Source organism: Manacus candei, unplaced genomic scaffold, assembly GCF_025592945.1.
Source record: "Manacus candei isolate 608988 ecotype Guabito, Panama unplaced genomic scaffold, ASM2559294v1 h1tg000025l, whole genome shotgun sequence".
NCBI lineage: Eukaryota > Metazoa > Chordata > Aves > Passeriformes > Pipridae > Manacus > Manacus candei.
Genome location: NW_026138073.1, coordinates 8,647,355 through 8,674,120, shown reverse-complemented (window position 1 = coordinate 8,674,120; position 26,766 = coordinate 8,647,355). Strand labels below are relative to the sequence as shown.

At 41.8% G+C, this 26,766-nt stretch overlaps 1 protein-coding gene across 1 annotated transcript in view; it reads right to left on the bottom strand.

Moving 5' to 3' along the window:
- The window catches only part of FHIT (fragile histidine triad diadenosine triphosphatase), a 543,577-nt gene that overhangs the window by 78,886 nt on the left and 437,925 nt on the right, over positions 1-26,766 (bottom strand). The window contains exon 6 of the mRNA XM_051788828.1: positions 5,714-5,782. Within this exon, the coding sequence (XP_051644788.1) occupies positions 5,714-5,782 (69 nt within the window). The remainder of the gene's footprint in view (positions 1-5,713; positions 5,783-26,766) is intronic.

Here is a 26,766-nt window from a genome sequence, read left to right as displayed (position 1 = left end):
AAATGCCAAATGTACATTGCCTTCCAGACAAAGCCTAGGTGTAAAGGGCATGTGTATGATCATGAGGGATGGCTGCCTCAACGGGAACACTTCTAACCACTTCTAATTAATTCCTATAGCTGAGTTGTTTCCATTTCTCTAGATCCGATGGAAGATACCACAGTGAATGAAATGGCTCTTAATCAGATCTGATTATGATATCCTGCTATCTTAAAATAAGTGCAGCAATGCACATAGAATACAGGAAGATCTCAAAGATTTCAGGTGCCAAATTAGGAAATGCCTCACAAGGTTGGAAAAGGCAGAAAATATCACAAACAATGGGATCTCCATCTAGGGAGACATACATGACTATAGATGTCTCCCACTATTCCTGCTGGGCCCTACTGACAAATCTGCCAGTTTTGCCTTATGTAGGTTGAGGACATGGAATAATATGCTGGCGTGCCAGCATTATCCAGGGACTTTCAAATCATAATCAGATAACATATCATGGTGCCAAAAACACATCATGGTGCTAAAAAACAAAAAGAAAATGTGTTTGATGGAAAAAATAAAGAATTGTTTCAAGTGAACTCAAAATGACTTTTTGTCCATTCAGCTACCACATCCAAACCATAATGATTTACACATTTCTAGCTCTGACAGCAATACTCTCAGCCAGAAACATTCACGCATGGTTAATCTGGCTTGCCCTGCTGGAGTCGCTATAATATCGCAAGACTCAGGAAGCAACTGGGAAAAGCTCACACTCCTTGGCCAGCAGAACCTCCTCTGATTCTCACAGTCAGAAAGACCAACATTGGCAAGACCAGGATAAAATCCAGAGCCTACTGGAAAGAATTTATTTGCCGCTGCATCAGAAGAAGATTGGGAAATAAAATCTGTAGCTGGGAAAACCAGAGCTTTAAAAAAGAACCCACAAAACTACTTAGATTCTGTGCTGCTTCTGTCCCTTTCCATGGGTTTACTCAAGCAGGGTGCAAAGAGAGCAGGGTCTGGCCCAAGGGAGTTCAGATGCAGCAGACTGGTCTACCATCAGGCTACAATATGTTCCCAGAAGGTACAGTATAATTCCGAGGCCAAGGAACAGCCTATTAGCTCTGCATGCCATTAATTTTCATGAATAGTTCAATCCAATGCTCACAGAAGCCTTTGGGCATCTTTCCATTTTGTCTAGCAGGACCTGGATTAGGGCTTATTTATCTTTTCATTTTATACCTTATCTTTAAGTAGGAAGCAGCCCAAACAGCTGTGCAGGTTTCAAGCCCTCAGCCAGGCTCTGTGCCCAGCCGCACGCAGGAACCTGTCTGCAGGTCGGAGTGATGGCATGTCACAGTCAAAGCCACTCAGGGAGAATTAAACTTCAGGCTTGTTTGACTAAACTTCTGAATTCACCACAGTTCCCCTGTTTTGCCAGCCTGAAGAAACAGCCCAGCAGGTTCTCGAGTCATATGCCAAAATGCCTCCTTCATCCTCCCTGGAATTGGAAATGATTACTAATAGGTATTCTTGCTGAAATGATTTAACATAACGTGCTGAGTGAGATCACTAAGTCAAAATATCTCTTCCTAAGTGAGTCTCTCGCCGCTTGCCTGAATGCCAGAGGGGAAGGAGGACAGCATGAAGTGAATTCTTTTGCTGGGTTCTGTGTTTTACAACGTCTTTTAAATTACTGAAGAATTCATATTAGGAAGTTTCACTCAGGCTCATTACAAGAGGTCCATGATGCAGGTCTGGCAGGCAGCCGGGGGAAGGAGACCCAGGGGTTTGGGTTAACCTCTCTCTTTCATGCTTTCCCCTTTTCCACTGCTCTACAGTCTAGCCTGGGAACTGAAGACAGGCAAGAAGCTGAGGTGGGCATGAAAGCAAGGATGGTGAGGGGCAGGGCACTCTTTGCTCTGCATGCACAGCCCCGGATTTGCATCACCAAGGCAGCTGCATCTGTTACAGCAGGCTGCAACCACCAAGTGAAACACAGGATTTGGGGAGGAACAGGGGTGAGCACCACAAAACACACCACTGCATGCCAGGGCTGCTCAGGGTTTCACTAAGAGACCAGGCTGCCCATCTGAGTCTGTCAGCCTCGAAATTAACTTATTGAGGTCAGCACTCATAACAGTAGTGCAGACTTCTGATTGAGTCTTCCTTTCTGAGAAAGCCCCATACTCTCTGGCCCAGTACAGCTATTACCTGCCAACCTAAAGGATGATGAATGTTATTTATATTGCAGTAATGGCTAACCACTCAGTGGAGACCAGGGACAGGCTGTGCTATGGACTTTTCAAACACTCACTGAATGAGGGCTGCCCAAAAATGCCTGAAACTGCTGAGACATTTCAGGATAATGTTCTTGAATGCCTTGGACATGATGACCTCCAACAACTCTGCAGTACTTGTGCTGACTGCAACAACACAGGGGCCTGTTCTACAGTAAAGATGTTCTTGAGTCATAAAAATTCTTATCAGTCACTGTTACATGCTGTCATGATAGCAAGCAATTACTTGAGAGGAGGCTTTTAAGTTCCTGGATGAATAAATGTAAAATATTAATCTATTTCAAACCAAACAGAAAACATAGGGGTATAAAGAGTTATTCTAATGAATAGTTCTCCTAATATTTAGCTGCTAAAGTTTTGCTGTCCAAGAAATAAAGTTGATTAATGAATAAGAACTACTCAAGATGTAGATGGGAAAAGTAACCCTGAAACAGTAAAACATGAGGGGCCCGATTCTATAAAAGAAACCCTGTAAGACCAATTTAACTTTGGCATGTGCAAACTTGCACGATTAGGCTTCAAACAACTGCAGAAAAATGTAAGAACTGATAAACTATAGCTTTAGCTTTCCACTACAGTGAGCCCAGAGGGTAGATAGCTGACACTTCCCATGAAATACCCTCTCAAGAAATAGCCCTGCAAAGATGCAGAGGAAATACATCTAAAACATTCAATGCAGATGTGTTTTTCACTATTAATCATTCTCTTTGTATCTTAGAAAAATCACACAGTGACTTCTTTCATATGCACTGAGGTACAGAAACCTAAAATATTAAGTGATGAATTCTACCAAGAATGCCTTAGAGATGGTGCTGAGGAATAAGTGTCAGCTCCTCTTTTACCCCTTCTACAATTAATATTCCAGTACTATAATTCTAAAATACATTCAGAAATCAGCAGGCATTTGTGTCTATCAGAAACCTTATTAAAATACAAGTGCTAAGAATACCTTACCTTTAATTATACTCTTTACACTTAAAAGTTCCTCTAGACAAGGCTGTGTCAGAGCTTCATAGCCAAAAGCCTGAAGATATCAGATCCCAATAAACAGATTAAGCAGGGATTAACCTGATATGCTTTTTTCTGCCTTTTCCGTCAGATGAGTGGTCACTCCAATACCAACTGGGAGAAATTAGGCACACAGTAAGAGACTGCAAGTACTTTCTAGCTGTCTCAACTCTAGAAGTCTCCTGAGAGGGCTGATGTCTCAACATCTGGGCATTCCTTTCACTGTCAGACACTCAGAGCAATGGGATTTATCAGCAATCTGCCGAGCATATACAGATGACAACTGCAGAGCTTGGAGAGCTCAAAGGCATTTACAGAGAGAAAGGGGTTTGCAACAGACATGTGGAGCCAGAGCTGAGACCCAGAGCCTGTGAAAATTATTCCCAGTAGCTGTAAAGCCTTTAGCTGCAGTAGTTAAACCAGGCACCACAACATGCAGAATTTAGCCTGGGTGCACTTTACAATTACATAAACTGTTTGAGAGAGGCTGAGCAGCCTCCACATCACATATTACAAGGAAAAGGATGCTGGGATAATGCTGGAAGGTGGCCTCTCCAAATAATTTTCCAAAGACAGCTTTATTTTAATAATTTGTCCCTTTCACGTTTTTCAGAATAGCTTTATTCATTTATCATAGCAAATTGCTTAAGTCCCTCCATCCTCCAATGCAGCCGGTGACGGAACTTCACAATAAACTTTTTATAGCAGCAAATGTGTTTTTGTTTCCCTGGCATCCTAAAAAAAAAGGAATCTTTCTTCAGCTACAGTCTGTACAAAAGCATAAGTTAGCTCTCTGGTGTTCAAGAATAGCTGGTTAGACTCTGAGGCTGCAAAAGATATATTATCACATCTGTGTCTAAATATTTATGCTTCCTATGTCTGCTAAAAGCAACACCTACAATTGCTATAACTGAAAATGACAAGACAAAAAAATATTTTTCACCAATTTGTCACCCTTTTGCATTTAACAGCACTAAAGATACAGTGCAGTTCATTAACAGAGTTTTGCCTGTTTCTGTTTAGCTATAACAAGGGAGAAATAAATGTGTTAAACAAGAAGCAAATGGAATTGTAAACACGACAAAAATAGAAACAGATTTTGTGGGTTAGTACAGCATGGAAAACTGCTTAACACACGTGAAAAGGAAAAATCATAGAATCATAGCATCATTTAGGTGGAAAACACCTGTAAGATCATTGAATCCACCATTAACCCAGTACTGCCAAGCTCACCACTAACCCCTGTCCTTGAGAGCCACAAATACACATTCTTTAAATACCTACAGGGGTGGTGACACCATCACTTCCCTGAAAAGCTTGTTCCAATGCCTGACAACCCTTTTGGTGTTAACTTTCAAGTTGTCTCACTCAACTGCCTTTAACCATAGCAGCAGATAAGATGGCCATCCTTTATTTCCATGGGATTTCCTTGCCCAGCAGGTTCATTATAAGGTTTTACCTTAGGGTTCCCAGGCACTACACTTGATATAACTGTCAGTAATAAACTTTTTTTCCACCATTTTTGCATATTTAAGTAATTGAAAAACTTTAAATTATGCTACCATTTCTTTGTGAGTGGGGAGTTGCCATCATGCATATATGACAAAGGCAAAAATACAAAAGCAGAAAATGTCATGAATTCTCCTTCAAGCAGATAGTATTGCAGTAGCACTGAACAAGTTTATATTAATTACTTTCAGAAGGATAAGGAGATGTCATGTTTCAGATAGAGGATTCTACCAAAACCACTAAGAACAATCCGTAAATTTAACAATAGTGAGATTTTTTCATAGAATCATTGTGACAGCTGTCAAGCTGGGAAAAGCTTTTTGTAATGCCAGTACAATTGTTCATTTAAACAAAAGCTAGTAATTCAGTCACACTGGAACAGCTCACATGCCCAGCTCTGCCATACAATCTGCACACAGGCAGACCCATATGCATAGTTGCCCTTTAGTTTTCATATTTGGGGCTACAATGTGATTTGTCCAGACCTGAGCAGAGCCCCACAAAAATCAGGCCAAAAGGCAATTTGTGGTTGAGTTATAACAAGCCACTTGTGTTTTTTCTTGTTGGAAGGGGGAGGTTTGGCACCCCAGGTTAGCAGCTGGTGTAGGACACACTCTCTGCAGCCAGGCTAACCACGTGGTCATTCTTTTTCCCTGACCCCTCAAAATAAGGGAACACAACTATTTGTAGAGATGTCACCTTGCTCTGTGTGCAGTGACAGACTGAAGTACCAAAGGTGTCAACTGTATCCTTCCTCAGAGAATGAGCTCACAAGAAAATCCCAGTATAGGTCTTTGCAAGTAATAAAGACCCAGAGACCCCATTAACTACCTCCACCCACGGCAGGGCCTCGATCATTAAGGTGATTTACTAACAGCAAAACCAACTCTGTAGAAGAAATAAAGTGTAACCCTTACCTCCTCGTAGACATCGTCATTCCTGCTGAAGTCTCCGGCCCTCCTTGGAAGCACATGGACATGAACATGCTGAAAACATTAAAGAAAATAATGGTGATTATCAGGTTCGGGACTTTGTTTTCCGGATTGCCAGCATTATTCTCAACACACACAAGTAACCACAGACAGGATCCCACAGCATTATTTTCAGAGGAAAACACATTAACCTGGTCCATAACTGTATCTCGACTCTTTGGAGAATATAAAAGATGAAAAACACGAGAAAGCAGCTCTGTGTATTATATGAGCTGCAGAGTGAAACGCCAGGAAGTTTAGAGGCTCTGTGGAATTATTCATAGTTGTCAGTCAGAGATGTACTTAGCCAGAGGTTTGCAATGACAATGTCCCTCGGAGAGACGCGTGTGGTGTCTTCAGAACCGACAAGAATAAGAGGGTGCTGGGGATGGGATGTGGCGGAGGGCCCGCGTGGGCAGCCTGGGCTCAGGGCTGTGCTCACAGCCTGGGGGACAGAGGAGCCCAGGGGACACCACAGACACCATGCAGGTAGAAAGGTTGACAGAACAGGACACTCCCCAGGCCGTGCAGCACAGCCTTTCACAAGGTTAAAAAGCTTAAATAGCCTGAACAAAACAAACTGAAGCCCCCAGGGGCACATGGCACGTGCTGGGGACACACCCCTGCAGGGACATGGACTCCAGAGCACCAGGTGACCCCAAACCTGCAAGGCACAAGGATTATCAGTCCAGTTTTTCAGAGCCTGAAGCATAAGCATCCCTCTTCTGATTGCAGGGCCACAGCTCAGGGGACAGAAGAGCTGAGGACTATGAGCTGTACAGGCAGCTTTGGGTTACCCAGCATGGGAAGGAGGTGAGGGCAAAGTATTTTTGTTACAAGTGCTGATGAGATATGGGGAAAACAAACAACACTGTGGACAGGAACACAAATATATGACTTGCCACCTTGATGTTATATTATTACTATTACCATTTTTTTTCCTGACACTCTCTTTATACCATAAAGGAAGGGTAATTCAAGATCCTCAAGACTCAAACTCTACTAGGAAATCAAACAAACAGTCATCCATCTGCTTCTCTGCAGTAAGTTCAGCTACTACATTGCAAAGCATTCTTTTACCTTTTTTCCTTTCTCTTTCACTCTCTTTTGAGAAAAGGAAAAACAACAACAAAGAATAATTCTTCAGAGAAAAAAACCCCAACACCTCAATGAGGAGAGGCAACAAAGAATCTGAGTGGCAGATCACATTTATGGATCTCCAGATCTTTTTAGATGATGCCTAAATCCTTAAAAAAAAAAGGGGGAAAGAAAGAAAAAAAAAGAATGCAGCAGAAACAGCACCAAATGGTTTGCATAGAATTTAGATAGCTTGCACCTGATTCAATTTGATGATGTAGAAATCAGCTGAAATTCCTACATCTCATTGAAACATTCTCAAAACATGGCTTAATGAAATTTGAAATGAAAAAGATTTTATTGGGCTATTTGTAAGAAAATTCAAACATACCTATATTGTGTTAGCTTCAGTCCACAAAAACATCTGCTCAGTGAATAAAATGAAATCACAAGGATGTCTCAGTTAATGAAATATGCTGAATACCACACTTTTTCTTTTTTCCTCAGCTTTACCCTAGAAACCAAATATGTGATTTCTTATCATTACCCACAGCTTTCAGTGTATTCAGCCTAGAGATGAGGGTGATTCTTGAGGGTCAGAAACCGTGTTTTTGAGTAATACATCAGTGATTGTGTTCTGATAGTGTATTATACTAATATATCATGAGAGCGAAAGTGCTCTTGTGATGTATGAGTGCAATGTATCATCTGAACATCACTGCTCTCATGATGCATTGCTCAAAATCACAAGGCAACTTTAAAGATGGTCTTCAGTAGCCCTAGGCCTGAAATTTTGCTTTTGGACGGACTTTCAAGAAAAATAAAAGTGAAGATTAAAATTTGCAGTGGTACTGTAAAGTTTCACTACTGTCTCACACCTGTTTCTCACACGGTTCTCATTAGATTTTAAATTTATTCATAAAAATAGAGTCAGTTCATCTGACAGTCATTTTCTTTCTTTTCTGCTACAAGGAATGATAATTTTGCTACAAATATCAGTTTGCAGGAATTTCTCTTGATGATACATATGAAATCTAACATTAGCTATCAACAACCACATTCCCCAGAAGTTTAGTCACCTTTAAGAGTAATTTTTATCTCTGTTGCAGAATGTTCCAGGATGCACACCCATGCATCCTGGAGAAGATCTGTACACCCATGATAATTTGGAACCTCAGAAAACACTCAGGGATGTAGCCCAAAGCTCAGTGCAGAGACGCTGCACTGCAGATGCACAGACCAGCACAGCAGGTAATGAATGAGCCTAATGTGATCTTCTACCCAAAATGGGCTTATGTGATCAGCGTGAAAAAAAAAAGAAAAAAAAAGTGTTTATGACAGCATATGGGCCACTTGGCACCAGTGGGGACATTCTCAGGGGTTAGTCACCTTTACTACATGCATTATGTTCTCACACACTGCCAGGCTGCATAGCAAAATCCATCAACTGCATCAGAAAACAAATGAATATTCCCAAGGTTTGAGGTAAGAATGATCAATTTAAAAGAGAACAATTTTTTCCAGACACCTTTTTTTTTTCCCCCCTCCCTTCTGTGCATGAAACATAAATAAATATCTGGATTCTCCCCACTGTTTGTGCAATAGAAACAAATAGGATCAGCAATAGTGTCTCAAGTAGTTTCCTTCTCTTCAGCTTTACCAAGAAATACAAGCAGCACAGAGCAGTGGCTACCAGGTAGTGAGAAACACTGAACAAGGGGATTTCACACCTTTTCTAATCTGCCTTTCAGCTTCTGGCCTTCCCAACTCAGAGAGGCTGATATTTTGATTCATTAGGAGTTCTTTAATTGATCATTTTTACTCCTTAGTACTATTTGTTACTGATAAAGCCTCAATCCACCAAGGCACTTAAGCACCAGCTCGATTTCCAATGTGTGAATTGGTTCAGTGGGAGTATTCACGTTATGTACATGTCTCAGTGTTTTGCATCCACTACTGGCTACAGGAAGGTCTCCCCAGCTGGCAGTAGCAAAAATAACTTCAAGGTGCCTGAAAATTAAAGTTGCTTCCTTCCATTTTGTTTTTCAGGCAAAACAAAAACCTGCAGCATCCAAAAAACCCCACATTTGCAATTGACTGAAATGTGTCAGTAACTACAAACAAAATATTGGGTGGCATTTTTTTTTAAACAAACAAAGAGATTTAGGCAAATCTTCAGTGCTTGAGGAGAAAAAAAAATCTAAACATTGCCCAAAATTATCAAAATAAAGCATTTCAGGTTTTTTTTCCCCCATTATTGTGGGTAACCTCTTGCCTGGTGGGCGGCAGGCAGCCCCATCACATTCCAGCGGGCTATATTCAATCACTGTTGATGGCATTTCATTTTTTTCCTAAAGAATTGCTTTCCCCTCATTTTGCATTATTTTGATTAATAAGCAAGAAAAGCAACATACAACAGCCAAGACATTTACATTAATGGACCAATCAATATCACCCACACCAGGGTGGAAGAATGCAGACACACGCTTGCACTGCTCAGCGTTAGCTCCATTCCCTCCTCTTGCCAGGCACTGATGGAGGACGGCGCGTGGGGTCACAGGATACAGGGACACTGGGTGTGACAACATGAGGACACAGCAGTATGTCCCCAGGTGGGAGACACCGTGTGAGTTAAAGATGCCTGAGCCCCACGAGATGCTTCTGATACTGGGGACAAGATTTCCAGCCAGGGATGTCCAGAACAGCAGTAGCTGGAAGGAGGCTGCGGGAGCTGAATTTTATAGGACGTTCAAAATTGAAATTACTAGACTGACAGTTTTCTATGGCTGGGACTACAGCTCCCTCTGCTTCCTGGTGGCTGCCACATTATAAATAAAATCTCAGTTTGAGAAACTCCTCATAGTGAGAACTATCACATGATGCAAATCAAGACCTTTATACCCAGAATGACAAGACCATTAGAAAACATACTGCAAGGAACAAATCTGTAGTGCCACAGGGAACTCACGAGTCACAGCCAGCATGTGATGTCTCTGACCTCCCACTGCAGTGAGAGGATGCTCTGCTCGAGCCCTGCAGTCCCATCAGGACTGTGGGAGCAAGAGGCTGCCTGTGGGCACTCTGGAGCACGCTCATCCCACCACTGCCAAAATCCAGCCATGGCACAGGCATTACACATCTAATGTCGCTCTCCAGTGAACCAGGGCTGCAGAATGCTCAGAAAAGTCTCAGCCAAAAAAAATGGAGCCTGTGCATTGTTGGAAAAACACACATTCAGGTAAGGTGAGTTCTGCTCCAGCACTCAAGGCCATGCAGAAAGCAATGTTCCTGGTTACAGCTGGGTTTATATACTGAATTATGGTCGAACAACCAATGTGTCACCACTGCACTGGATGTAAAGTGAAAATACTGGACAAAAATAGACAGTGAAGGAGATTTCCTGGGTAGACCAGAATAGTGAAGAGCAGATGACCCTGCCACACAACACAATGGAGGACATGGATGTTGCCTGCAATAATTCATGAACATTATGTTGTGTTCACTCAGCTGCTGTGCTGGTTAGCAGAGCAACAAAGCTCAGCTTCCAGCAGAAAGGGAGATAATAGCCTGTACAAGAGCTCCTCAGCACGCACCCAGGGTCTATTAGCAATAAATGTGGCTATAGGATGAATACATAAAAACTGACAAAGGGTCACACAACCCTGAGGACATGGGTGCTGCCAAAAACTTGGCAGAGGAAGGGCTGCTCCCCCTTACACCTGCAAAAGCAATACATGGCTGAGCTGTGCTTTCACATAGCAAAACCAGATGCCTTTCAGCACCCTAATGCTTTCCCTTGTTACTTTTCATTCTTACTATGGAGATGAAGCTTGGTAGTCGTGGGCTTCCACGGTCTCATGGTGCAGCAAGGTCAGGAAAGGCCGTGATCTGGGGCACAGAGGGACATCGGGGCCAGGAAGAGTAAACTCCAATGTCCCTGCTGCTGTTGTATTCAGGCAGGAGGAAGGGTAGGAAGGGCATTAGTGGCTGCAGGCAGCAAGACTTACTAGCCAGGAGACCCCCATCAGCCAGTTTGCTGGAAAAAAGGATAGTGGTTTTCAGATAAGACCTTGCTTGCTGCTAAGTCCCCTGTCCATTACAGAGACATGGGCTTCCTACAGGAGCCTGTGATAATGCTTCTTCTAAACTACCAGATTAACTGTAGAAATTCCAAACTAATAACCATTCTCCAAGTAAGACTGTTAGTGGGCGATAAAGAAAATCAACCATAATACAGAGATAGCCACGTGAAAAATAGGGCAATTTTGTCCTCCCTGTAAACTGGGCTTCCATGGAGCCCTTGTTTGCTATTCTTGATTAACTGCTCAATTATCCCTGTTGCAGAATTATTCCATGGAAAGCCCTGCCTGTATATCCACAGCTCGTTAACAGAAAGCGCTCCCTCTGCTGTCCCCGAAAATCCAGCGCGTCACCCAGACACAGCACACTTGGTACAGTCGCTCTTTCTAGGCAATGAAAGCCCATCTCCAGGGCCCTTGACCTGCAGGTCCTGGCAAAGACATCTTCACAGGAAAGCAATTCCTATTCACTGAGTATTTATGAGTTCTTGATGCTTTTCCAAGTCCTGTATTGGGTTGGGATGGAGTAACAAATTAAAAAATAAAAAAGTCCTATCCAACATTAGGAAAAGAAAGGGTTTTGGTCAATGAAAACACTCAGTTTTCACAGCTTTCAAAATTATTGCCAGAATTAAAACTATTTTTATTCCCATTTCCAGGAGTTATAAATTGCACAAAGACAGACCACTTTAAAGGACCTAATTTTTATAAAACAATAAGACATGACCGGAAACTTCTTGAAACAATTTATTTTCTTCAAAAATGCCCCATTTCTAGGAATCAGCACTTTCCTTTCCAGTTTCACTAAATCCTCGTGCACGAGGCTGTACAGACACAGACACACAGCATCTCCTCACCGGCTGGCAGCTCTGCCATGCTGGAGGTGAGGATTGCTCCGAACACAAGGAGGCTGCACGGACTGACACACGCTTGTAACACCTTTGCTTTGGCTCTGGTTTGGTAAAACACAAAGCTGAGGTTTGCTTTTCTGCCATCATGAGAACCATAAGGATGTGACACAAGTGGAAGGGAGCAGCACAGACTGGCAGACTGGAGAGCGGGATGTGCAGAGGGACAGAGAGGTGCTTGGAAGGGAACGACAGGGAAATCCACATCTGTCTCGGAAATCCCAGGGCAGCAGCAGAGGAAACATCAGAGAAGTGCATTGGGAATGGACTAGAAGAGCCATTGGAGAACAGGGAGGGCTGAAGCTACTGATAGAACAAAGACAGCAGTCAACATTCTGAGAATCAAAAATGTTGTGCAGAAAGAGAGTGCAAAGAGAGAAAACAAGAAACTGGAACAAATCTTGGGAGAAAAGGTCACCGAGGCTGTCCACGTGCAGGAGCGTGAGGGCTCTTTCAGGAGACACTTGTGTACATCTGCATCTCACTGCGCTGTACACATATCATTAGGAGGAAAAATAAAGCTTTGCAATGATCCCTACCAATATTGATGCCATGGATTTGCCTTTGCAAGAGTAAGTATCAAGATACTTGCTCAGCACAGAAAACACGTACTTTGGAAAGCAACAAAATGGAGAGAATTTGCAAATATATCAGAAACCAAACCAAGTGGGGGACTTGCAGCAGAGTACATCTTCAAACATGTAGATTGAGAAATGTGCAGATTCAGCATTCTCAATAAATAATGCATAGGTCAACTGCTATGAAGTTTTAAAGACGAGCTGCAGATGAGCTAGAAAAGGGATGTACACCTAATGAAAACAAGGACAGAAAGATTTTTAAACCTGCTTGATATCTGTAGCTATAACTTCCATGGCTGAAGGCAACTTTAGTTAACACCTTCCTCTCAGCTCCAAACCCCAAAAAATTGGCATAATAATGAAGGAAATAAGCATGTTTGTTGGAGGTGTTGATCCAAATGTACCTCTCTTGGATATCTCTTAAGAGATCCTCTGAAATGCAGCAAATGAATAAACTAAATGGACATAAAGGTAGGATGGTGCTTCTGAACTGGGTATGTCCTGACTCTAGGAATGAGGGTCCACGCATGGTTCAGGCCAAGGACCACCACCAGCTCCTCTTACCTGCCCTTATTCAGTGTCCATCCCCTCCCCAGCACCTACAGTGGATGGGATGGGCAGAGCTGCAGGGGCATCAACCACTGTTCTCTGGGAATCAGTAGGAAGAACAACACCTCCATCCAACCAAGGACCATGATGGGGAAATTGCTATACTGTGTTTCCTGGATTATGTATCAGTGACACAATGATCAGAGCACTGTGAGACCTGCACAGCATCTTCTATTCCCTGAATACCAAAGAACTGCAAAACCAACCTGACACCCTGGCAGCCCCCAGCCATTTTACAGATAGGAAGGGTGATGCACAGACCAACGAAGGAACCTCCAAAGTTACTCAGGAAGGTGGTGCATGCTTAGGGACAGCTGGAGAGCACCTGCCTTGAGGTCATGTGTCTTTGCCCAGGTGTTTTTGTGCAAATTTGGTGTTGCTGAGACACAAATGAAAAGAAATTGCATTTCCCCTCACCTCTGATCTTTACTTAAGTCTTGATAAATGCATATTGTTTGAACGCTTGTGATATGTATAATTAGGGTTCTTTAATTTATGTTTCAATACAGTGTTCTATAATAAACATTTACCGCTCTGTGAATAAACATTTAAATGAAGCTCCTAATGGGGGTTACACGTTTTGAAGCAGTTCACGGCTTTGCCGAAGTCTCTCCCTATACTTAATGAGAGTCATTTCCATAATCTGTGCATTATTGCTTAAGCCTCCCTTTAGGAATATTTTACAAAGTAAAATTGTGTGAAATATTATCAGCCAAAAGAGAAAATGCTAAGAGGATTATCAAATTGTCCCGTTAAAGGGACAGCACAAACTTTCATTTCCCTCCTGAGATGCCAACACTGTAATTATGTAGAATGTGCTTACTAATCATCACACCGGTGTGTTATTACTGGGCTTTCTCCACAGAGACCCAGTCTAAATTAAAAGGATGGGAGACCCTTGAAAGGTCTGATATGAAGGGCAATATAACACTAATTTACTTTCTGATATTAATGAGAGGAAGGATCAAATCCCCAGGCAAATCTTGGAGATGTCAAGAAACATCCGGCTGCATCAGAGTGTGCTGAGTGCTGTTCTGTACAAAGTTGTGCACAGCTTCTCCCACAACGGGGCCCTACAGCCCCACAATTAATATCTAGGGTCTCATCCCCATTTTGCTGAAACTTCCACCTATTTTCTTACTGACTCCAGTAATGGCAGGACTCAGCCTCCCAGCTGAGATGTAAAATACACTAAGGTCGAGGAAAAGATTGTTGTTGGAATACAGAGGGTTTTTAATTCTCAGGAGTATCTGCAATGATACAAACACCTGTAAGATATTTCTTCCATATGTCTGAGTACATTTGAGGAGAGCATAAAACTGAAATATATCTTCTCTGCACTAGCAGGGAATAAGAGCATTATAGCAGCAATGGCCCACTCCCCCTTTAATGCAGGGAGTAGAGGAGAAGAAGAGAAGATAAATCAGGAATGGATGTGGCAGGGGGAAGACAAGCCTTACATACCAGTTACCCTTATTCTGAGAGGGAAATCATTATCTCTAACTTCTGTGGCTATTTTGTGGCCTTTTTAGACAACTGTTGCAACCTTTTCTAGAATCATAACACAGTAACTGCATAATTAAAATACTGTCTCTGTCTCCCCTTTAATTAGTTAAAGATGTGTATTGGGTTGCTGCGGCAAGGTTTGGGGGGGGGAGGTCAGAGCCCAAGAAAAAAAGAGTGGTGGGAGAAAGGTGGTTTTAAGATTTTATTTTTCATTACCCTACTCTGATTTAATTGGTAGTAAATTAAACTAATTTTCCCAATTGAGGTCTGTTTTGCCCGTGAGGGTACTTGGTGAGTGATCTTTCCCTGCCCTTACTGTGACCCACAAGCCTTTCTATATATTTTCTCTCCCCTGTCCAGCTGAGGAGGGGAGTGATAGAGGGACTTTGGTGGGTACTTGGCATCCAGCCAGGGCAAACCCACCACAAGATGGAAGAGAGGTGCTACTGCAAGGAGAAAGAAATGGTTTCTGGTGACGGTAATGTGACCAAGCTCATAACTTCCTGCAGAGAATGAAATGCATTCAAGCCACAGTGCTTCTCATCACAGTATCTATCAGTGCTAAAGGAGATTTCCAAGGCTCTGTGTCAGTACTGAGGCATTTTATACCCTTAAGAATACATTTCCCAAGAACTAGCAAATCTCTCTGTGCATACCTACAGCACTCACTAGACTGTATTCAGTTCTTTATAATATTAAAATTATATATAGCAGCTATGGGCTCCAAAACATGGGCTGTTTCCCTGTTTTACTGTTGAATGTGCACATTCATCACTAAGGTTTAGCTGCTTCAGTTAAACCTTTTAAATGTAAATTATTTTCTGTTATAAAAAGCTGATTGTGGGAGTTTTAGTATTTCAAAGGTGGTAATTTATGTGACTGGAACAAAATAAAACATTCAACAGAAACAGAATTTTACTTGATCAGAAACACTTTTATGTTTCAGAATAGTTTTTTTCATAATTTCCTCCTGCAGCAGTGGCCTCTGTCTTTCAATTAGGTTGAAACAGAAGATCTTATATAAAACCATAATTTAACGTCATTTGCATATGTGTCATTTCACAACTTCTTCCCCTCTCATTTAAAGTAATTTAAGGTGTCATGAACCTGAAATCCCTTATGCAGCTGCTCAGCTGTCCACCCCTCAACAGTACAGAGATATCTCTGGGACAATGGGGAGGCAGTACCAGTCTCCAAAAATCCACCTTCTCCCTTGTTACCTCAAACCATTTCAAGGGCATACCAGTGAGGGAGCTGAGAATCAGGAAAGCAGATTTTCAGCATATAGCATATGACTGCAGGTCATTTTCTTTGACTTACTTCCCTCACTCACTTTTGAATTTAGGATACAAAATGGTTTCATCAAAGTAAACAGCCTCCTTGAAAATCAGACTTCATAGGGCACCTACAATATGACCCCAAAGGGACTGAAATCCCTGCAATGGCTGTGGGTTCAGGCCTGGCAGAGCACCAGCATTGACACCTTTGAAGAGACAACAATCTATACAACATATTCTCCCAGGCCACCAGTGCAAAAGTACTTTCATTCTTGTCTTCCCAAATAACTAGGATTTTTCTTACCATCTTTCACAAAATCTAGCCCTGCTCCAGTTTCCCTTCTGCTCAAGCCAGTGGCAACACTCTTACGAACTTCAGCTTAAGTCCTTTGTGATTTGGTGAAATCTGGGAAGCAGATGTGCTCATAATGGCAATGGATACATAACAGTATGTCCACAAACTTCACAATAAAATAAAATACATTCCTTTGCCTTTATTCACTGTGTAATATTTTGAAATCAGGTTAGAAAAGGTACCAATGTCCCTGTCTCAAACTTTTTTTTAACTTCTTAAAGTACTTCTTTTGTAAGCCCTTGTGTGGGCTGTGCACCATTTGCACAGCTTCTACCTAAATGTGGTGAATGGCTGCAAGGCCAGCATGACAAACACAGAGAAATGCATTGGCTGTTTGCTAAAACAAGAACTCGATTGTTTTAACTTACCAATTTAATTACAGAAATGTATTATTGATTTAATCTTTCTTCATATTCATGAGCTGGCTAGAGAGAAGAGTGAACTGTTCTGCTTAGTACACTTTCACCTTGATAAGCATGAATTACCTTCGTTGGGAAAGAAGTTATTTCAAAATTGTTTAAATCCACAAAATCCTTTCAACAGGGAACTCTGGTGGATTTGTGATGCACGCCGGCGTTTGCCAGGAACCCAGCTGAAACCACCAGACTTGCTGTCCTGGAGACCTTTCAACAGACAGTTTGTCCAAATGGACTTTGACTGTGACGAGCAGGGCCATATGGGCAGAAGGGTAACAGAGGTGAACAGTCTGTGATTACGTCCCTAAGTCATTTAACCTTCAGAATTACGATTCCACACACTCTGCCACCCAACAGGAGGCTGTACAAGCAGGTGAAAAGATAGATGTCTATTCTTAATGACTGTTTAGGAGACTGCTGAGCTCTGGTCTGTGCCCATGTTGGTTCAGTTCATTAATGTAATTAACCAACAATCAATCTTTTTAAATTAGTTACACAAAAACAGCTACAGCCAGATCAACTGACATGAAAGTTAGGTCACGCTCCATTTCTGCATGATTTAACATCCACACTGGAACAGAATACAGGGCATGGAAGCATCAGAAACTGGAGCCAAATTCATTTGAAGCCCTACAACTTAATTAAAGTGTGCAAAACCTGTGCAGCTGGCTTGGTCTTATTTATATGGCTTTCCATGCTTGCACCTCAACACCTTGGCAGTATAAAAACTGCTCAAAGAAAGAAAGGAAGAAAGAAAGAAAAAAAGAAAGAAGTTCTTCTAGGAAATATTTAGTAGTGAAGGAATTTAATAAATTTAAACATTGTAACTTTATGCAGGGCTTGAAACTGTGCCCTAAAAGCAGTCTCATGATTCACCAGTGGTTGTTCATAGAATGAAATGAAAACAGAAGGAGCTGAGGTTGCTATTAGTGTCTGTTCCCTTCCCATGGACTAGGAAAAGACTAGCAGAGCAACCTGCATTTTCACTGAACACAAAGGTTACCTGTGAGAGGTTACAGCACAGTTCCATCATCAGCCTTGAATGCTGATCTGCTGTCCTGGGATCAGAGCTAAGGGCAGCTTACAACTCAGGCTCACAACCTGTCTCCCTCTGTCTCTCTTCTCCAAGGGCTGGGAAAGTATTTGTTTAGCCTAAACCAGGTGCAATGTGTTCTCCAGGAGTGATTTCAAGGGGTTGCTAAGGTGATCAAGTCCTGCCCTTACTCCCCCTCCAGCCCTGTGCTGGTGGGATGAGGTGCAAACAGCAGCCCTGCAGAGTCTGGCTCAGACCAAACAGACCACATCGTACAGATGTGCCCTGTTTGCACCAGTCTGAGAGCTGGTCTTGGGAGAAGCTGCTCAGGCACCTCCAGATTGTGTCTCCACAAGGCTGAGGAAGGCTGTGGGAAAAGTGCTGCCCTCACATCACCAGCAGGTTAATGGGCAGCTCTGCCTGGCGGGCATGGAGCATCTGCGAGCTCGGTGTGGGTGCACTGTCGGCCTGGTTTGACACTAATAGACAATTTCTTTCCCAACCCTTTAAGCTGAACCTGAACTAAACTGCTTTCAATTTCCCCAAAAGGCCGAGTTCGCAACTTCACCTTATGCTTGTCCATTAAGAGAGCATCTGGCTTCTTTTAATCCCTTGCACTAACTGAGTTGATCCGATTGCTTCCACTGGAGACATTGCAATGCAGATATTGCTGCTGAATGACTGCCATGAAACCGGGATCCTCCTCCTAAATCCACCATGAAACAGATGGGCAAAGGCCCCCATACAAAGCACTGCTGCAGGAGAGCAGTGCCTGGGCTGGGAGTCTGGAAATGGCTGAGCACATGCCATGAAGTGCTGAGCAATCTCCTCAGCACCTTCCCCGCAGTTTGACAGAACAGCCACTGAAGGCTGCAGCACCAGACCCACAGATGCCCTTTAAATGAAGGGTGAAACACTCACTCAGTTTCCAGTTCTGTGAAATCAGGCTACTGGGCTGGGGCAGCAGAAAAGAAGGAGTGGGAATTGGGGCAGATAGGGAAGGATGCCCGCTCAAGTTTCATTCTGAAAGCTGGGTGTGAATTAGCATGACCAGAGGAAAAAAAATAAACCAACTCTAGGAGACCAAGGAGGAATATACAGCCTGTTACCTAAAACTCCCCACCCTCTGCAGTTGTTTCTGCCAGAAAACCACCAGAGCAGGTGCCTCCAGAAATGAAACTGAAGCAGACGTAAGTGAATTTAAAACTAATAACAGCAAGAAACTTTAATGAAACTCTCTCTGACTAGCTAGAGCAGTTTTTCTCATATAAGATTTTCTGGAGCTTTCATAACTCTGCACTCAAAAAGCATCCTAAAAAGTTGCAGGCAGCATATTACCACTTTGTGCCTCTGTGTGAACACACGTGCATCTTTCCTGCAGCATACCAATAACAGCAAAAAGAGAGGAGCTCACCTTGGCTAGTCATTAACAGAGTGATCTCCATTTTTTGGTATATGCAATTCTATGTAATTTCTCTATGATATAAATACTGCTAACTGCAACTGGGCTGCTTCTGCAGCTGAAGGACCAGGTTACAGGAGCTGAGGGTCTGGAGATCTTGCCCCAGGAGAAGCTCCTGGTTTGGTCTGGATCTGCCTCACTCCACAAGCTGAGCAGGCAGCCTGAGTTATCCATGGTTTTAGTATCCAACATTGCTGCCAGAGTCAAAAGCAGGCTGCAATGCACCAGGAATACAAAATAGGGACCTAGAGGGCAGGCAAAACTTTCATAAATTCAGTTCATCTACCAACATCGAAAGAATTAGTAATCAGAGAATGAAAGCCTCAGAAGTGTTAACATTAATTCTACTCTGCTACAAACCACGTGGCTAACACCATGACACCTTACCATTTACTGAGGGAGAGCTATTTATTTATGTAACCTATAGCTCACATTTAAATAATTAGTCTGCCTGATAAATTTTAAAACTTGCAATCTGTGTGCCACGTTTGCATAAGCACAGCATATTTAATGCAGGTACGATTGTTTAACACCTCCAGCATCACATTAAAGAGTTTCATATAATTAGCAGAGTTAGCCACTCCAAATTTCAGGCCACTTACACATTAAAAAAGAAAAAAAAAAAAGGTGCTAGTTGTACAGTGTGAAGCTGCTGCTCCAGAAATGGAGCCTGCACTCCTAACAAGGGATGTTCAGAGTATGTGCTGCCTAGGAATAAGCAAATGGGGTCAGCTAAGACTGGACTTGATCCAAAATTCCCCTCAAACCTTCTGTTATCTCCAAGAGTCTGAAGCTCTCCAGATCAGTCTTTGGTTTTCTTTTAGCTCTCCAGGAGCAAAGGCCTGAATTTAAGAGGTGCCAACTGCTCATTCCTCTCTTCAGCACCAGAAGCTCAGTGCCCCCCTATAGCCAGAACACCCCCCACAGGACTGTGGAGCAGAGATGAGAGTTTTTAAATGAGGCCACGTTTCTAGAAGGTGAAGGGCAACGCTCCTGGGGGCCTATTCTGGATGCAGTAGTTCTGACTCTCCAATAAGCAGCAGCAACAGGAATTACACAGGGATACAACTAACGAGCTCTACTTGCTCCCCAGCAGAATGGCCCCAGCTTCCAGGAGGTGCATCGGGGATAAGCTTGATCCTTGTTGCTATGATTTGGACATAGTCAAGTAAGCAAAGCCTCAGCTGTGTGAATCATACCATGGCAGTCTCTCAGCATCTCAGCAGATTACGAATGCAATAAATACAAAACCTTGTAGCTCAGGTTGTAAACATAAAAATAAAACTGAATTTCAGCTTAAAAATTAATCAGTGGAGGAAGCTGAGGTGAGAGCTATGCTCTTAGAGGGTGGATGCCATTGGCATTCCTACTACATCAAAATTTGATAAACAACATGAACAGAACTAGCCTGTATTTTAGAACTTAAGGCGTGCAAAGCAACAATTAGAGTGCAAGGTGATATTCTGAAAATCAAATCACAAATTCAGCCATTATAAATGTTCACTTAAGAGCTTTCTTTTAGACAACTCATCTGAAAAAATGGCCAAAATAAGTCTGTTTATTTTCATCTTTGGTAACTGTTGCTCTTAAGCCAAATTTCTAAACTCACTCTGCAACGTGCAGCAACTGACATCAACACATCTTGTCAGATTTTCAAAGCACTTCAATGTTCAGTACACTTCAAAGAAATTAGCCAGCTGCATTATAGCCAATCAGTTCTGAAAACCCTGTTTCATCTATCTTAAGCTCTCATGAAAACTTCTACCTGTATGTCTTTTCCAAATGGTGTTTAGGCACTTCAGAAGCTATTCTTTGATTATGTTAGAGACACGTCAAGGCCCTTTTCACAGGGAATTATTTTCTAGTTCAATCTATCCAAAACTGTAAAGCAACTGGGATCAATCCCCATGCCTGTTTATCAAAAATCTTCTATCATCACAGGATGTTAATCTCAGAGAAGTAAAATGAAGACAAACTTAAAAGTAGCACTATGCAGACTCCTACATTGGTACCTCAATTGCCAGGAACATTTACCTCTATATCATACCAAACTCAGTCAAGCAAATAAACACCTTCTTGCTACTGCTGCAGAAAAGGAAAAAAAGACCAATATATATTAAAAGAACCATGATAACTCTGGAAAAATAAGTTCTTATAGGGTGTTAAGAATATATTCTCCAGAGAGAACTGCCACAAGCAACAGTGATTCTTAGCAGGAGGTGTGGGAAAGCACCACATGGTACTATCAGGGACATAAAATATTCTTATATTGGCTCAAAGAGAACACAAGAAGATGAAGATGGGGATGAAATACTCCATATCCTTAGGCATGAGAAAGGAAGAAGTCCATATTTGCAAGCCCAAAGAAAGAAGATGCCTTTAGGGAAGCACCACACAAAACATGGCCTGGGAAAAAAAAGGACTTTCTTTCTCCAGAAAGAAAAAAACCTAACAAACTGCACTGAATTAAGTTACACCAAAATCCTCATCTGAACAGGCATTTTAAGGGGAAGTTTTTTCCCAATTTTTCTTAAGAACTTGAAAATAACTTAAAGAAATCCCCCTGCCTCTATTTCTATGAGGAAGCAAGCTCTCAATTTTGTACTTCTCCAAGCAGAGAATCAGATCCCTGCCCACTCCACAAGAGGGAAAAGGTGGGGCAGAAAGCACAGACAAAACTTGTCTTTGCCTCTTAAGGGAGGTTGTTCCCCCAGAGAAACAGGTACTGTCCTTCCAAGGAATGAGGACTCAGGGAGCAAGTGGGCTCTTGATGGGACTGCAGCAGGATAATGAGCAAGGCTGAGACCACCCAACCCGTGGCAGTGCAACTGTGTGAGGTTCAACAATGAGCAGCATTTCTATGTCATGAATCATTTCTCACATCGAATGGAAGTCAGAATAAATATAAAGGAGTAGGCTGAGAAATCGTCCTTTGTAATCTGCAGCTCACAAAAACCAGCCATCCAAAGGGGTATTCCAAAACAGCTCCTGAAGCTGTGCTTGACAAAACCTCTGCAATTCTGAAATGCTAATCAGGGCAGAATTAGCTGATCAGGGAAACACCAACTTAGACAGGAGGCCGGCAGCAGATTACAGCCTGTAAAGGTTTAAATAGACTTGTTAACATCTGCTTAGGGTAAACTATAATTAAGAAATCTCCTTTCTTTGTTTGGGGGTTTGAGAGTTTTGTTTGTTTGGGGTTTTGTCGTTGCTAGTTTTCTGCCTTTCCAGTTCTGACAATGAATTTCGTCTCAGGACCCTGGGGAAGCAGAGCAGACTTTCAGCATTCACAATCAGCAGAAGCAGAAGATCATGGCAATGGAAAGGCACTTTAGTCCCACAGTTGTTACATTCTTTCAGAAGCTTTTCACCTTATGAATACAAATCTCCAAAAACTCTCTTTGCTTGTGGATTTACTTTTTCGGGCACCTAAATCTGCACAAGTCACTGTTGCTCAGTTGTCCACACTTGTTCTGCTACCTCACTCAGTTAGAAAACCAGCTAAAGAAATCAATTCCTTCCGTGTGTATAGGCAGTTAAAAGCAGGTGTCCAAATTACACAACCCTAACTTGATCCCTTATTTCCTTCAAAAGTGTGGAGTAAGTCAAAACTAACGAGTAGGGTAATAGCTTTCATAGTGCCCAAATAAATTTCAAATAGAAGATTTAGAAAGGCAGATTTTTTTTTGACCGCCCTGACCAGAGGGGAAGTATTTGATAACCAGAAAGCACATCTTGGAAGGATAGTGGCTGATGACAGAAAAACAGGCCACAGGTTCACCCAGACAATGTAAAATGAGCATTTGGTTTTGGTAGGTTAAGGTAGACCTTTCTAAGCAATTTTTTAGGGCCTACTTTGGCTTTAGACTGTTGAAAATAATAGCTGCTTTTAGCACAAGGAGTGGGACAGATCTGTTTGTCAGGGAGCAACTTGATGGGAGAGACGAGAGGACATTATAACATGAATATCTAAACTTAATTCCAGTATTTTCCTGGAGGGAAAAGGAAAACAGAACAAAAGGGAAAAAGACTAGGAAAAAAACCATAAGATCCAGAGTAATACTACAGGACTCAGTGATTAAACTGGGCTGGCAAAAGCAAGGTATCTGCATCTAAATTTAGCTCCCTAAATGATTGGTTTGATTTTCTGAGGTGATGAATGCCTGCAGCTCCTGTCGACTTCAGGTGCCCACATTTGAAATGTTTGGCCTTTAGTCTTCAACTCGAACTAATTGAAGGATTTAACATTTCAAAGCTAAGGGGGTTTATCCAATCCAAAGTGCCATAAAGCTGCAGTTCCTAGGCATGAGAGATATGACACTCGAGCAACTTAAAGGCAAAGCAGGAGAAGAAAGATGATTATTCCCCAAAGTGCATACACTTGAAAGACAGGCTAATGAGTTCTCAAATGACATAATTTAATCCCAGTGCTTCTCAAATACAATGCTGGAGTTTTCCCATCCTCAGCCATTACAGAGTGCATATGGAAATTTTAACTGTACTTCTCCTGCCTTTTGAAATACAGAAAAAATGTGCCACTCAGTTAAGTTCCCCCTAAGCTGCATAATAGATCAAATTAGCCAACAACAACCCTGCACCACAGCCAGGTAGGAAAGCAAGCCAGAGGGATGCAGTCCTCCTAAAGAGCAGAGACACTTTCAGAGCGATCCAAGACCCAACAAGCCTTGAAAAAAACCTGTAAAAGAGCATTGCCAGGGGTCATGACACGCTTAAAGAGGGGATACTGGTGCAAGTGATCCTACAGAGTATTAGGTCCTCCAGGTGCTCACACCAGGGATGAGCAGGTTTTCAAGAAAGCCTGGTAGGTTATTTAGCATCCAGTTCAACAGCTGCAGTGTATACTGGGTGTTTTCATAACGGGGCTATTCCTAGGAGACTCTGTCTACCAGGATCCCCACTGGCTTTGAACCAGTTATACTTTGGAAAATTAAATTTACATCAGTTTATATGATGATAAGCAACAATGCTTAATTATCAGTTAAAACATTTAGTCAAAGGCAAGAACAGTGAAAATACTGTTTTAAGATAAGGGTGATAACATGCCAAGCTCAAGAGAGAGTTCCAGCAGCAGACTGAGGTTAAGTGAGGCTTTCTGCAATATGGTCCTTGCCCTATCTGGTAGAGACATTTGAGAAAGCACAGCAAATTATGCATAAAACTTGTTACAAGAAAAATGTTAAGGATAAACCCATGGATAAGGTAATCAAACAGCACTTTACAGAAGTGAACTTATCCTTGTCTCTGCCAAAATTTTGTACTGGCTTGGAAAGTCACCTCGGCCAGAACATCTCACAGTTGGTCACCTTCTGGGCATCCACATGAAACACGCTGGACTGGTCTGCAGAAATCCTGAGCAATGACAAGTTTAACTGTAGTCTCTAAGAGCCATGAGCTGAATCTGTCATTTAAGTTGCTAAGTATGCAAAAGAAATCAAGCTCTAAAGCTAAGTTGTCACCCAAAGAGAATGAGCATTACTTAAAGTATAAAATATATGTATTAATGCTTCAGAGACATTCAGATACTCTGCTGAGAGGCTCTGTGTGAAAGCTCAGAGGACATTAATAACCTTGTATTCAGGGCAGAGTTTGGATGGCATCTGGAACTTCACACTGAATGATGCAGATAAAAATAAACACTTGATCTTGTCCACCCTGTGCATAGAATAAAGTAGCAGCTTGTGATCAGTTCTTTAAGACTGTATCACATTCATGTTCCAAATTAAACCTACACAGGCAGCCTTAATTCTGCCTTTTCCTAATCCTTCAGAGTTTAATTTTACAGTTCTAACTTTCTTTAAACATAGTACTTTTTGCACATCGCTAATAATTCACCCATCTCTGGCAAGAATGATTTGCATCCAGTATATGAGCACAGCAAATCCTAATGGAATGATCCCATGAATCATAACATAGCATTAGATTTAATTGCTATATTCATTAAATAAGAACATTGGATTTTTTTTAAATTAGAAAATTTGAGGTGCTATCAAGTAAGATTAAACTAATCAGATAAGATTTAACTGAATATGTAACTTATATAAATAACATTTTATGCAGTGCTCAAATCTAGCTCAATTTTAATTTGATTTAGGACACCAATATCAAACTTTCAGCTTTCAGATTTGTTTCAGTTAATCTCATGCTAGCTTTAAGAAGTTGAGTTTAATAATGATTGCATTGATATCATATTGATTTCTTTTCCTGTTACAGGTGGTGTTTTCTGAGCAATACTGCTACTACTCCAAAGAAAACACAAAAGGTGGGCAGGATTTGTTGCAAAGGTGTCTGCTTATGCAATGTAGAGTGGAGGATCAACTTTGTAGAGATGTTTCTGGGGCATGTAATTGCAATTCTCCCCTATGTGCAAAGTTGCTATAGGATGGAGGTCCTACGGTGACAGCAGGAGAAGGACAAGGGGCTGCTGGTGCACATTTGTACAAAACAATCCTTGTGTTTCTCACCTCTCCTAAACAGAGCTAATAAACATGTGCCATTAATAAACAAGCACCACTTTTGTGAAAGTTCAGCAGCTGCCTCCCCTTCATGAACAACTATTACAAAAATAAAAGGATGCAGAGACCTGCAACATGCTGTCACACAAACAGAACAAACAACTGGAAGTGCCCAGAAATGAGAACGTAGAAGCAGGGTGTTTCCATTATCTAGTGGGTATTAAAAGCCATCTGCAGACTATAGAAATTACACTGGAGTTAAATGGACAAACAGTGTAACTGAGTAACATTGGACCACCTGAGCAGCATGAAAATCAGCAGTATAAACTGAGCAGCCCATTTGGGCAAGATACAGAAAAACAGGGGGTCTTTTGCAAGGGAATTGTAATAAGCCAAGTGTGAAGCAATCTTTGACTGAATCTCTTTTGTAGTTGCAGGCAGAGACACTTGACAGAGAACTTCAGAAGCATTAAACAAATGTTATCTCCAAGTCTGAAGAACCAAGAAGGCATCAAACAGCAACAAGAGTCACAACTGAAAACACTCTCAAGATCATCACCAGCACAATGGGGGCAGAACAGCACGGTAAAGAGAAACAAATAGACAGCTTGGTAACTGAAGTAAAAGGTGTATAGTTTGTTTTATGCTGATTTAGATTTTTGTAATTCATATCAGAGAAAGGATGCGGCTTTTAGTAATGCCAAGCAATTGAAAGCAAGCTCAAGGACATATTCCTGCTAAACCTCCCTTGTTTACACACTCCTTGTAGGCACAGTCTGAACAGCAGCATACACAGTCAGGCCTACTATCTTTGTAATGCAAAAAGATGCCCTTCTTTATTTCAGCACTTCCTAAGCTTTTCCATAGTGTTTAAATTGCATATTCAGATACAGACATTTGTAATTTCAGTAGATCCATCTGCACTTCTTAAGTACCATTACCCGTGCTCTCCCCTTTTGATCCAGCTATGCCATTCTTAAAAAGAAACAATGAAACAACCAACAAAACTCTAATAATTTTCAATTTTCATGCCAATTTTATGTATCATCAAAACATAAATGTAAAATCTGAACAAATCCAAAGATGTTAACACTGTTTCTTCACTGTTAGGATCCCTGCATTCCTGGCGTAGTATTAACAGACAGGTAGAGGGTATTTGAGGAAATCTGAATGCTGATTGTGTTTTTTTCTCTTTCCTAATATATGTAGCAACACAGCACCTCGTT